The 13,419-nt window shown below is 37.7% G+C and overlaps 1 protein-coding gene across 1 annotated transcript in view; it reads left to right on the forward strand.

Annotated features, from left to right (window-relative positions):
• Positions 1-13,419, forward strand: part of CACNA1H (calcium voltage-gated channel subunit alpha1 H) — a 146,049-nt gene that overhangs the window by 25,059 nt on the left and 107,571 nt on the right. Inside the window, exon 4 of the mRNA XM_051969392.1 lies at positions 4,542-4,701. Coding sequence (XP_051825352.1) covers positions 4,542-4,701 — 160 coding nt within the window. The remainder of the gene's footprint in view (positions 1-4,541; positions 4,702-13,419) is intronic.

A 13,419-nucleotide genomic window follows, 5' to 3' on the forward strand; every position in this document is an offset into this window, starting at 1 on the left:
TTCTCTTGGCCCCTCATCTGTAAAATGGGGTTAATAATAACACAACAACAAGGTTGTTGTGAGGAGCAAATGACATACATGTATTTATATATATATGTGTGTGTGTGAATATCCTAATATAGGTATATATAAAGCATTTTGCAAATCTTAAAGCTTTATGCAAATATTATCTAATATAATTATTATTTACATAATCTCTGAATAGAGACCTAAAGTTTCTCAAAGTCTTGATTTCTCTTTAATTCTTCACACACTAAGATGTAATCTTACTGTCTAATCACTCAGAAACTTTCAAATATTCCTTATGTGGTTTTTGTTTTATCCACTAAGTATGTCGATCCAATAGTCTTTGGGAAACAAATTAACAATTAGAATATTTATAGATAAGTTTGGGTTCATGGACATTTTAAAAATTGTGTGATTATTAAGGTCTCTTGAATCTTTTTTCTACCACTGCACAACTGTCATTGCAAAAAAAGGTAGAGCTTTTCATAAAAGACAAAATAGGTCATTTCAATTACATAAAATTAAATTGTTTTTCAAATCAAAATCAAATGTACTTAAGATGAAAAAGAAAAATGTCATTGGCAGGGAAAGCTTTATAGCAAATATCTGATAAGAGTCCTAATATCTTTATTATATAGGGAATTGACACCAATATTTAAAAGACCAATACTCTTCCCATAATAGATGCATGGTCAAAGGACATGGACAATTCTCAATTCTCAATCAATTCTCAAATGAAAAAATACAGTGTCAGTAACTATCTGGAAAACTATCCAAATCACCAATAATAAGGGAATATTCATTCAAACAACTTTGAAGTTTTAGCTCATAGTCATCAAAAGTGTGACGATGATGCAAGACAGAAAGAGCCAATTTTGAAGGAGTTATGGGAGGATAGATATAAGAGTACACTGCCTATTGAGCTGTGCCTCTGAAAGGCATTTTTGATTTTTATGGAAAAGTCATTAATCTGTTCATTCCCTTTGACCCAGTAATGTTTTTTCTAGATATACACACTCGAAATCAAATTAGTAACGCTTTTGTTGGTCACAAAAAGCTCAAAACAAAGTGGGTGTCCTTTGACGAAATTTAAAAAAAAAACTGTGGAATGGTACTAAAATCAAATTTTTATGATAAGAAATTTCAAAATTAGAAATTCAGAGGTGCATAGGATGACTTTCATTAAATTATAAGCTCTTTGAAGGCAGGGACTATCTTTTGCCTCTTTTTGTATCCTCAGTGCTTATCACAGTGGTCTGCAGTGTGTGCTTAATCAACATTAACTAATTGATTATTGATCAATTGTATAAACTGATACAGAGTAAATTGAGCAGAAATGAGAGCATTCTACATAATTGCAGTAATGTAAATGAAATGAATAGTGAATAGAACTTGAACTCTGAATTTCTCAGTAAAGAAATGGGGACTATGGGACAGAAAACTACATTAATGAGGCCAGTATATCATTTTATTTTGCTTAACTCTTTTGCTCTGTTACAAGGGAGGGTTCAGCACTACATTGGTATCTATAGAAATAATGATTTTTACCAAATAAATAGACTGGATGTGGTGACACACGTCTGTTATCCCTGATGCTAGAAGAGCCTGAGACTAATGGATCCCTTGAGTTTGAGCGTTCATAACTGCAGTCAGGATAAGATTAGTCAGGCATCTGTACTAAGTCCAGTGCAAGTGAGATAAGCCTCCAAATGACTGGACAGCCACCAGACTGCCTAAGGAGATACACATAGGCTCAAGCCAGAGAAAGGAGCAGGTAATGGGTTCATAATGATTCTTGTTAGAATGAAGAGAGACAGATAAAGATAGAGAGGGGGAGGAAGGTAAAGAAAGAGGTAGGGAAGAAATGAAAAAGGAAGGAGGGAATGAAACAAAGAAGGAGGGAGGGAAAAAAGGAGAAAAAGTTTCATCCACTTATGAAGTCTATTGTACTAAAGAGCCTTTGACCTTTGACTCTGTAAGAACATATTGTGGGCTGCAAATTAGAATAATGATCTAGAACCAAAGAATTCGCAGCCTGGGAGGGACCTTATGACCACATCTGTCTTTCCTATTTGATACAGGAGGCTCAAAAAGCATATCATGTGTGTCCAAGGTTGTGCATGATGAAAATTGTTTTACAATTACTCTGGAAGCATATGCAGGATGGACTGAAAGGCAACTAGAAGAGAATTCTGAGGGATTGGGTAAAAGCTGACCAGCCATAACCAGGATGGTGAAAACAGAGAAAAGGGCTGATTGAGATTTTTTAAAAAGCAAGAACAAATAGAATAAACAGGGTTGTTTATTTTATGCAAGTAGTTGAAGTAAGACAGAAGGAAACGTCAAAGATGACTGAGATTTGGGGCCCAGGTGACATAAAAATGAACTTATTGGGTCCACAAGAACAGCATTAGATTGGAGATACTGCATTTTTATTGCCCTTTCCCTCCTCTCTCATTCCTACACTCCCTAAAGTTCCCAGTGGTCCTGGGCTCTCTGGTATCTATGCCAGTTGTCTCTCCTGCCAAGAGTGGCAATATAGGCCTAGATTTCTATAAGTTATCACATCTTGTCATTTCTAGATCCTCAGAGAATCTCCCATCCTTCCTCTTATTTCTAGTCAGTCACCACCTTAGTTCAACTTCAACTCTCACCTGGACTATTGTAATGGCCTCCATACCCAGAATGCTTTTCCTTCTTACATCCCCACTTCCTGAAACCTCTGGTTTCTTTTCAAATTCAATTCAAGCACCATTTTCTCCATGAAGAATTTTTTGATGTCTTGTATATTTATTTATGTCTCCTCTATTAGAGTATAAGCTCCTTGAGGGAAGAAATTGTTTTACTTTTGTCTTTGTATCTTCTTCACTTGGCCCAGGGCCCATCATAGAGTAGATATTTAAATGCTTCTTGGTTGATTGATGAACTGATATTCTGAGAATCAGTTTGGTATTGACAAAAGAACATTGGTCTTTCATAAGATTTGGGTTTGGAGATTAAGGCTCATTAACTATATGACCTGGACAAAGCTACTTAACATATATAAGGCTTAGTTTCTTAATCTGTAAAATATAGGTAGTAATTCCCATGGGGTATATATATCCCTATAGGAATTTTGAACCTTGTACACCTTCAACCACTACAAAAGTATAGTCTGTTTCCTGCTTTGGGTCCTGGAAACACCCTTCAAGAACCCTACTGGACATTCTGGTGATTAGGCTGTGCCCATGCCTATGGCACCAACGGCAAAGAAAAAGAAAAAGAAGAGTCATTTTTCGAGACTTTCTGCATTTTGTGATAGGCTTATTACTGAGTTATTACTACAACCCCAGAGGAAAAAGCTATATATTATTTGAGTCAGGTCACTTCATTTCTCTTGGATTTATTTTCCTCATCTGTAAAACTGGTTAATAATCATGCATGGTCCACCTACCTTACACATAAACATGGGATCCTGAAATCACTAAGCTTGTGAGTCATTGTTGATCTCTACTGGGCTCTATACAACAATTCATGGAATTTAGAAAATCCCAAGGAAAATTCACAGGAAAAAAATGAATATTTTCTCAGGACTTTTATGTTTATTCTTTTTATTGGCTCCAAGCAATAGTCCTAAGAATGAGAAAAGATGGATGATTTTTCCCAATTGAGAGATGAACAAACGGAGGCTTAGAATGATGAATGATTCAAGTCACACAGCCAGTAGATAACAGAGGTGATCAGTCCAACAGACAAACTCAGTCAACATTTACTAGAGCACCTATTCTGTAGCATCCATACTGGGGCAAGGTGCAAAAATAGCAATTGATAGTTTCTCTTCTTAAGGACTCTATAATCCAACGTAGAAAATTGGTCAGGATTGAGAGGACTTTATAGGACATCTACTCAAATAAGAATGAAATCATGCCATCATTGAAGTATAGTCAAAGGAAAAGCTTCCACAAGATAATAATAAGGAAGAAATGCATTCCAGACACAAGGAAAAGCCTGCAGAAAAATGGGATGAAATTGGGGAGTAACTGATAGTGTTTATCTAGGACAGACAGGATAGACTGGAAAGAAGAATAATCTTCAATCATTTGTGATTGGTAGGTTGGAGATAGGTTATAGATAGCATTGAAGACTAGATGGGAGAAAAATAACAATCACTGATGGTTTGTTGTTTTGCTCATGGCTCCAATAATCAAAGCTGTGATTGGTCCCAAAGCCAACATCCCAAGGGTCCAATTAACCAAGAGCACAAGCAGAGAAAAATGGCTTTTTCTCATGCCATCATATCCAGAGGTTAATATGGACAACCATGGTCCTAGGATCATAGTTTAAGAGTTGGAGGGGACCTTTAGTGACCATCTGGTTCAATTCCTTAATTTAAAGATAAGGAACTGAGATAGGGAGTGGTAAAATGATGGGCCACATAGCTAACGAGTGGGAGAGTTGGGATCCAAAGCTAGCTCCCTGACCCTCATCCTTTCCACCACGTATAACGCCCTCCTTCCCACCCTGAAGTAACATGTGCTCTGCCCTCTCCTGCACAGGCATGCGGATCCTGGTGACATTGCTGCTGGACACGCTGCCCATGCTGGGCAACGTCCTGCTCCTCTGTTTCTTTGTTTTCTTCATCTTTGGCATCGTGGGGGTGCAGCTCTGGGCTGGACTCCTAAGGAACAGATGCTTCCTGGACAACAACTTTGCCAGGTGAGTGCCCGGCAGCCGGATGTCAGATCCCATGCTTAGGGCTAGAGTGTAGAGTGCAGGCGCACACAAGCTACAGAGACAGCTTTTGTCAGAAGAGGCTTCCAGGAGCCTCTGCATATCAGACAGCATTCATCTCCATCATAATCTCACCTGAACCTCACAACAGCCTGTGAGGTAATTATACAGATACTTTTATCATTCCCATTTTTCAGATGCAAGAATTGAAGCTCATAGAGAAGAATAATGTGGTATAAATGTATCATGTGGCATTTTAAAGTTGATACAGTATTTTACACATATATTATATGAACTTCTTAACAATCCTGTGAGGTTGGTACCACAGGTATTATTGTCCCTATTTTCCAGATGAGTAAACTGAGGCACATAGAAGACACATCGTTAGTAAGTGTTTGAGGTGGAATTTTATTTTTTACTTACTTTTTTAAAAGCTTTTTGATTTTCAAAACATATACATAATTTTCAACATTCACCCTTGTAAAATCTTGTGTTTCAATTTTTTTCTTCCTCTCTTTCTCCTCCCCCCCTCCCCAGATGGCAAATAAGCCAATATATGTTAAATGTACAATTCTTCTATACATATTTCCACAATTATCATACTGCACAAGTAAAATATGAGAAAGAAAACAAAATGCAAGCAAACAATTAAAAAAGAGTGAAAATACTATGTTATGATTCATACTCAGTCCCCCCAGGCCTCTTGCTGGGTGCAGATGGCTCTCTCCATCACAAGATCATTGCAACTGATCTGAATCAAGAGGTGGGATTTTAAATCAGGTATTCTGGATTCCACTCTAGTATTAAATAATTAGAAAGAATACGGCTTGAAGTCATTGAATCATACATGTCTAGAAAGGGGAGGAGCTCATTTTTCATTTAAGACCCAGGCAAGTTAAAGAACAGAATCATGATCACACAAGTGGTAAACACCAAAGGTGGACTGCGAACCCAGACCTCAGAGCCCCAAATCTTTGGGGTTTCCTTGGCAAAGACACCTGAGTGTGAGGTGGTTTGCTATTTCCTTCTCCAACTCATTTTACAGATGAGGAAACTGAGACAAACAGGATAAAATGACATGCCCAGGATCATCCAGCTAGTAAGTGTCCGAGGCTAAATTTTAACCTGGGTCTATCCAATAGCTTCCCCAACAATTATGTGATCTGGGGCTAATTATTTAACAGTACTGGGCTTTGATTTTCTCTGCTGTAAAATGGGGAGATAGCAGTGATGTTCTTTCCAGTGCTAATAACCAGCAAACTTGCCCAAAGTGGCTCATCTAATAAGAATCGGGACCAAGGTAGAACCCAGAGCTCTTTCCCACATGTCCTGAAAAGGCCTGGGGACAGAGCCCCACTAGAGAGACCAAGGAGGAATGCTGTAGCTATTGGCTCAAGTGGCTACCAGTCTGAGCAGGGAGCCAGCCTACTGATTCAGAAACTTTGTGGCTATGATAACTTAAATAGTTTGAGACTCGGTTTTCTTATCTATAAAATGGGGATAACAATAACACCCTTTATAGGGATGTTATGAAAATCAAATGAGGTAATAAAAGGAAATGCTCTACAAACTTCAATGCTCTATGGCCATGCCAGTGATTATGAGAGACCAGGTAGAGATCTAGGACTCCAAAAGTCCCAGTTACTTATTCCCAGATGTGTGGCCTGATCTAGTCACTTAAATTTTCTTAGCCTCAGTTTTTTCATCTATAAAATAGGATGATAATAGTATCTACTTCCCTGGGTTTCTGTGAGGCTCAAATGAGATAATATATGGAGAAACACTCTACAAATCTTAAAGTACAAAATAAATATCAGCTGTTATTATATGCTAGCTAGGTTTTTATGATTGGGCCATGTTAGCAGGCCCTGGAGTCAGGAAGGGCTTGGGAAGAAGCTTGTGACAGTGTTTGTTTTGCCTCTTGGTTACCTGGAGGGGCCGTCTGGTTGCTAAAGCTAAAAATGTCCTGATGGGGACCTTGGGCTGCCCTCTCTGGCAGTTACCAACTAGTCATGTCCCTAAGGGACACAGAGAATAGGAGCAGTCATGACCCCTTCTGAGAATCCAGGTTGGCAGAACCCTTTGGGGAAAAGTTGCCCTCTTTAGAAAGGCAACATGGTGGGAAAAATGATAATCATGAAACCAGGAGAGACCCAGAATAAGACTGCAGCTCTGGCATTTATAGCTTAGTTTTCTCATCTGTAAAATGGGGATTTTTAAGAGTACTTACTCCACCTACCCAATAGGATCATTGGGAGCAGAGGTCTTTATGTTCTTATAGAATTATAACATATGCAAGTTGTTAGGATTCCAAACAAGTTCCTGATCTGTCCCTCTACATTCAAGGTGACTTAAGCCCATTTCACAAGGGAGATTTCTTCAATGTATGCTTAGAGTCATTTTCCTAAAGGCCATATTGATTTCATAGATATCTTAGCATATCCTTCATATTCACTGCCTTGATTAATTTCTGCTTGGAGCTTTATTGTTGTTCAGCCACATCCAACTCTCTGTGAAACCTTTTGGGTCTTTCTTGGCTAAGATACTGGAATCCTTTGCCATTTCCTCCTGCTACTCATTTTACAAATGAGAAAACTGAGACAAACATGGCTGAGTGACTTGCCCAGGGTCACACAGCTAGTAAATGTCTGAGGTCAGATTTGAACTCGGAAAGACAAGTTTTCCTGATTCCAGGGCCAGCACTTTATCCACTGTGGTAGAATCAATCAGCATTTATTAAGCACCTACCATTTGGCCCTGTATTAGAGGTAGAAAAACAAAAATTACAAAGTTCTCACCTTCAAGAAGTTTATATTTTGTTAAATATTTCTTTTTCTGTGAGCCTTAATCCATGTTAGTTATTATATACCTCAGTCCCCAACATCTTTGAGGTACTCCAAGATATGGCTTGCTACAGAACAGTAGTCCCTTGATACATAAAGGCTTAGAAACTCAATGAAAGCTAGGGAATTGGAAAGGCAGAGAAGGATGTTCCATGAACAGACTTCATATTTTCAGGCATGTTCTTCTGTGAAAAACAATCTTTGTGTTCACATGCTTATGATCTTTTAGGAAAATGTGACTGAAATTAAATTCTCTTTCTCCTCTTAATAGTCAAGGATCTCTCACTGCTATTATTAAAAAAAAAAATGCTGTGTACAAGTTATCTCTCTTTTAAAAAAAACAACTGACTTTCTTTCTTCACTTGCCTGTGTTAAACACAGGTGAAAACATACTTCCTGGATGATCCTGAGGAGTGATTCTGTCCCTATCTCTCCAGCAATCTTTTCCTTCTGGGGGGACTTCTTCACAAACCTCAAACCCTAGCTCTAACCCCATTTCACACAAGGCAATAAGCCATAAAGGAAAGAGAGAGAGGTGGACTTAGAGTCAGGAAGATTTGGATTCAGGTCTTGCCTCAGATATTTACTGGCTAGTTGTGTGATCCTGGACGTGTCACTTAATCTCCCTGTCCCTCAGTATCCTTATCTGTCAAATGAGGTGGTTGCCCAATTAAATACCAAATTTGAAATTCTTAAAATAAAAGGAGAAATTAATAAAATTGTAAGTAAGAAAATGATTGAACTAATAAACAAAACTAAGAGTTATTTTTATGAAAAAAATAAACCTTTAGTTAATTTGATTAGAAAAAGGAAAGAAGAAAACCAAATTATCAGTATCAGAAACCAAATTATCAGTATCCACCAATGAAAAGGAAATTAAAGCAATAATTAGTAGCTATTTTGCCCAACTGTGTGCTAATAAATCTGACAATCTAAGTGAAATGGATGAATACTTTAAAAATATAAATTTTCCAGATTAAGAAAGGAGGAAATAAATTACTTAAATAATCCCACTTTAGAAAAAGAAATTGAACACGCTATTAATGAATTCCCTAAGAAAAAATCTCCAGGACCAGATGGATTTACAAGTGAATTCTACCAAATATTTCAAGAACAACTAATTCCAATACTGTACAAAATATTTGAAAAAATAAAGGAAAAAGGAGTTGTACCAAATTTCTTTTATGACATAGATATGGTGCTGATACCTAAATCAGGAAGGACCAAAACAGAAAAAGAAAATTATAGGCCAATTTCCCTAATGGATATTAATGCAAAATCTTAAATAAAATATTAGCAAGGAGATTACAGCAACTTATCACCAGGATAATATACTATGACTAAGTAGGATTTATACCAGGAATGCAGGGATGGTTGCATATCAGTAAAACTATTAATATCATTGACTGTATCAAAAACCACACTAACAAATCATATGATTATATCAAATGAAGTGATTGGCCATCCCTCTAACTCTAACTCTGTTATGAATCTTCCTGGATCTATAACAACTTTCTCTGATACTCACACTTAAGCACACCTTTCCCCAAAATCCTTTTGCCCTTATTATTTGAACAACACAGTCTAATTCTTGATTCTGTACTGACTTAACACATGTACAAGTCTTATCTCCCATACTAAACTAATTGTTCCTTGAAGGTAAGTATCCTCTCTTCTCCATAGTACTCCACAGAGGGTGCTATACTTCTTTCATGCTTAATATTATCATTATTTCATCCTTCTCTTCTTAGATGGAACTCAATTACAAACAGTACCTAGAAAAGATGCTCTCCTTCAGTGATTCTTTTGTGTTTACTGTTCAGCAAAGTATTGCTCAGGTGGAACAAATTATGTACCATTTGTAATCAAGTGAAAGTACAGGGAATTATTATTATTGTTACTCATAATTATCATAGCTCCTTATATAATATTTTCGCGTTTACAAAGCACTTTAAATCTATTATTTTATTTGACCTCATCCGCAAGCCACTGAGGCAACTAAGGCAATATTCCCCCCATTTTGCTGATGAATGGAAGGAAGGAAGGTAGGAAGGAAGGAAAAGTAGATAAAGCATTTATTAAGTGCTTATTATATGCTACACTTTGGAGATACAAATAGAAAAACAAGATAATCCTAACTGTGAAGGTCCCCCCATATATATGTAAGCTGGTCAGTTCTAAATCAGATGGAAAGGTCCAATAGTCCTTCTTTAGGTTCTTCTAGCAGGAATCCCAAGAATCAAGTTCTTCCTCTTCCTCCTCTTCTTCCTTGTGGCCCAAAAGCTCAAGAAACCAATTGGCACAGTATTTTGAATCTGTTCCATGAAAACCAAGTTGGAGAGGAAGAAGAGGGCAAGTTGGAAAAGAAACAACAGCAGACATCTTTAGCCATGCACAGGGAAGAATCATGTACCAGGAGCCCAGATACATGGATTCTAGTTTTCAGTTTGCTGCTACTTTGCTGAATGGCCTTGGAAAAATCACTTCCCCTCTCAGGGCCTCAGTTTGCCAACCTTTAGATGCTGGAATTGAACTTGGCCTCTTCCAGTTCTTAAATTTTGTCTTTCTTTTGCCAGCTTGCCAACAAGCAGTTTTCCCCTCCAAGACGGGTAATCCAAGTTCTCCCAAAGCTTGTCACACAGAATTGCTCTCAGACAGTTGGAAGCCCAGGAAAACCCCCAAATAAGTTGTCTCCTTGTACACATTTGCTTTCACAGAAGGAGAAGTTTAAGGGGAAATATAGCCCAGACACTGTGGGATTTAATTTTCACATAAGTCCCTTTTTTTTAAGTGGTGTTTGGTAAAACTTGTCTCTGATCGTCCTTGATATGTTTGCATTTCTTTTCTTAAAGTGTGAACGTTGTGCTTGGCCCATAATTAAAGAAAATAATAACAAGAGGATTGGAAGTTTTTCTGTTCAGCTGAAATGCCAGAGCCCTGAATTCTGAGTGGGTTGTAATCTTGGCAGAGATGAGTGTATAGCATTTGGAGAGCCTGTCACTTATTTGGGCACTTTCTCCCAGAGGGATGATTCTCCCTGTTCCCACAGGCTGGGCCCCACAAGGAATACAGGGTAAAGAGAAGCAAGCAGTTCATAGGACTGGCAAAAGTTGGATAGGGAGGGAATGAAAGGAATAAAACTTGGACTTTCTGCATCTCTCTTAGCCCACAGACCAGACTGCTCCCAGGACATAGTTTCCCAAGGTCATCAATGTCAGGAGTAGTTTTGCTTTGTTTTTGCTTTTTTTAGAGTTTGGGGGCTGAGAAGAACAAATGTGGAAGAAAGACGGAATGGAGAAGTTGAGGCAAATATAGTTGTACAGTAACTGCAGTATTTAAAAAATATTTTCCCATCTTTTTTTCAATCTAATCCTCACAATAAGCTTGGGAAGAAGAGAGAACAGAACAAAGATTACTCTTTCCATATGCTAATAGAAGTAAGGTGATTTGAGTCCGATTGGGCCAGTTAGAGATATGGCTGAAACCTGAATAGACTCTAATTTCAAACATGTTTGGAGGGCTTTCCACCAGCTCCACACTGCCTTGCATTCAGGAGACTTTTTCCATGGCCTTTTCTTGAATACTTCTTTTTCTCCAATTAGTTCTTAAGTCAAGGTTGCGGTTCAAAATCTTTTCTCTAGAATATGACAAACCAACAATGTACAAGAAGAAGGATATTTTCTTCTCCAGTTAACTAATAACTAATAACTGCTTTCTCTATAGCATGAATGTTAGGCAAGTCAGCAACCTAGGGCCTAGTCCACCTGATTGTCAATTGAAGCCAAGAAAGAGAATATAGAGAGAGATAGACAGACAGACAGACAGACAGATATCATGTGTATTTGTCTCTTTTGTGAGCACATAAGCTTCTTTTGAGTAGAGATTGTTTCATTATTTGGACCCAGCATAAGGGGTATATATTAGGTATTTAATAGATACTAGTGGATTGCTTAAGTCAATCAATAAACTTGTATTGAGTATTGGCTACAAACAAAGGGGGAAAACAGTTTCTTCCTTCAAGAAGCTTATATTCTAATGGCAGAGTCACCATGTAAATATTTACTTATAGAGTGAGTGGAAGATAGACTTAGAAGGGATGGCTCTGCCATCTGGGGGAGTCAGAAAGAAATCTACCTCCTGCAGAAGGTAGCATCTGAGTTGACTTAAAGGAAGTCAGTACTTCTGTGTAGAAAATAACACAAAATAATGTGAATAAGATGAGAGCATTAATTATTCACAGACAGGGAAAGGCATCCTATAGAAGGTAACTTGTAAGCTAAGAGGAAGGATTCTGAGAAGTCATTGTTTTGACATATTGTGTTCCAAATTTGGATGATAGATTGTTCAACGACCTGGTGGGGATGGAGACAAAATGCTGAGTTCAAGGAATAATTATTGGTCCAATTCAATTAGAATGTAGAGTTCATGAACTGTAATGATGTGAAGCTAGAAAGTCAGGTTGGATCCAGATTGTGGAGGCCTTTAAATACTAGGTTTAGAAATTTCTATTTTATCCTAAAGGTGGTAGGGAGCCATAGAAGGTTCTTGAGTAGAAGTAATAATCAGGCCTGAGCCATAGCAATATTATTGTAATAGTCACATCAAATGGATGAAAAAAGGGAGAGATTAGAGATCAGGAAGCCTGTTAGGAGACTAGTGTGGTTCAGGCAAGGAAGTGGAGGGAAGAGGAAAAGAACTGAGACATGTTATCTTTAAGAATCTTTAAGAATTGGCAGTCAATTAAATGTGAGAGGTGACAGAGAATGAGTGAAAGATGATTCTCAAGTTTATAAACTTAGATGACAGGGAAAATGGACATACTTATCAGAAATAGGTAGGTTTGGAGGGGAGAAGGAAAAGATAGTTCTATTTTGGACATTTTAAATTTGAAATACCAATAGAAATACAGTTGGAGATATCCACCAATCAACTGAGAATGCCCTGTCCTGGTGTGTAGGAGAGGAATCAGAATTCAATAGAAAGTAATTGAAGAAAAGCATTGTTTTACTTTTGGCTTTTTATTTCCAGCACCCAGTACAGTGACTGATACATAGTAGATGCTTAATGAATGTTTGTTGACTGATTTTCTTATAAATAGATTCAAGAATCATCTGCTTAAAGATAATTAAGCCTATGGAAGCTACTGAAATTACAAAGGGAGAGTGGACAGAGTTTGTACAGAAGATATTAAGAGCTCTAAAGGGGACTTATACTAAGAAGCATATTGCATGTATCACACTTACACATAGTAGGTGACTAATGAATGCTTGTTGATTGATTGTTTGATATACAGATTTAAGAGTCATCTGCTTAAAGACAGTTGAACCAATGGGGACAAGAGAAATCACTCAGGAGGAGAGAAAAGGAGAGGAGAGGGGAAGAAGAAAAAGATGGGGGAGAAATGGGAAGAGAGGGAAGAAGAAAGGAAAAGTAGGGAGAAAGGGGGAAGGGAAAGGAGAGAATTCATATAAAGATCTTCAAATGACATCCCTACTGAGGGAGCATGATTTGGATGATGAGCCTTGAAAGGAGATTTAAAGTGGGTGCTTAGAATGGTAGGGAAAAAAATTGGAGTGTCATGAACATAGAAAGCAAGGTCCAGAGCAGGATGGAGGAACCTGTGATGAATTAGCAGTGGCTGATTCATAGGGCACATCAGTACTATGTTATCAGCTTTGCCAAGCTCACTGGTAAACCTTATCTCAAGTTTTAACTCTGATGGTAATGGCTTTTGCTCTCTTTGCTATACCAAAACCATCCAGATGATAACAGTTCACAAGGCTGGGATTTTGTGCATTTTCTAGATGATGACACTGATATAACTGACTTGTCCAAGATCACTTAAAAAAAAAAAATCAAT

The sequence above is a fragment of the Antechinus flavipes genome, chromosome 1 (genome assembly GCF_016432865.1).
Source record: "Antechinus flavipes isolate AdamAnt ecotype Samford, QLD, Australia chromosome 1, AdamAnt_v2, whole genome shotgun sequence".
NCBI classification, from domain to species: Eukaryota; Metazoa; Chordata; class Mammalia; order Dasyuromorphia; family Dasyuridae; genus Antechinus; species Antechinus flavipes.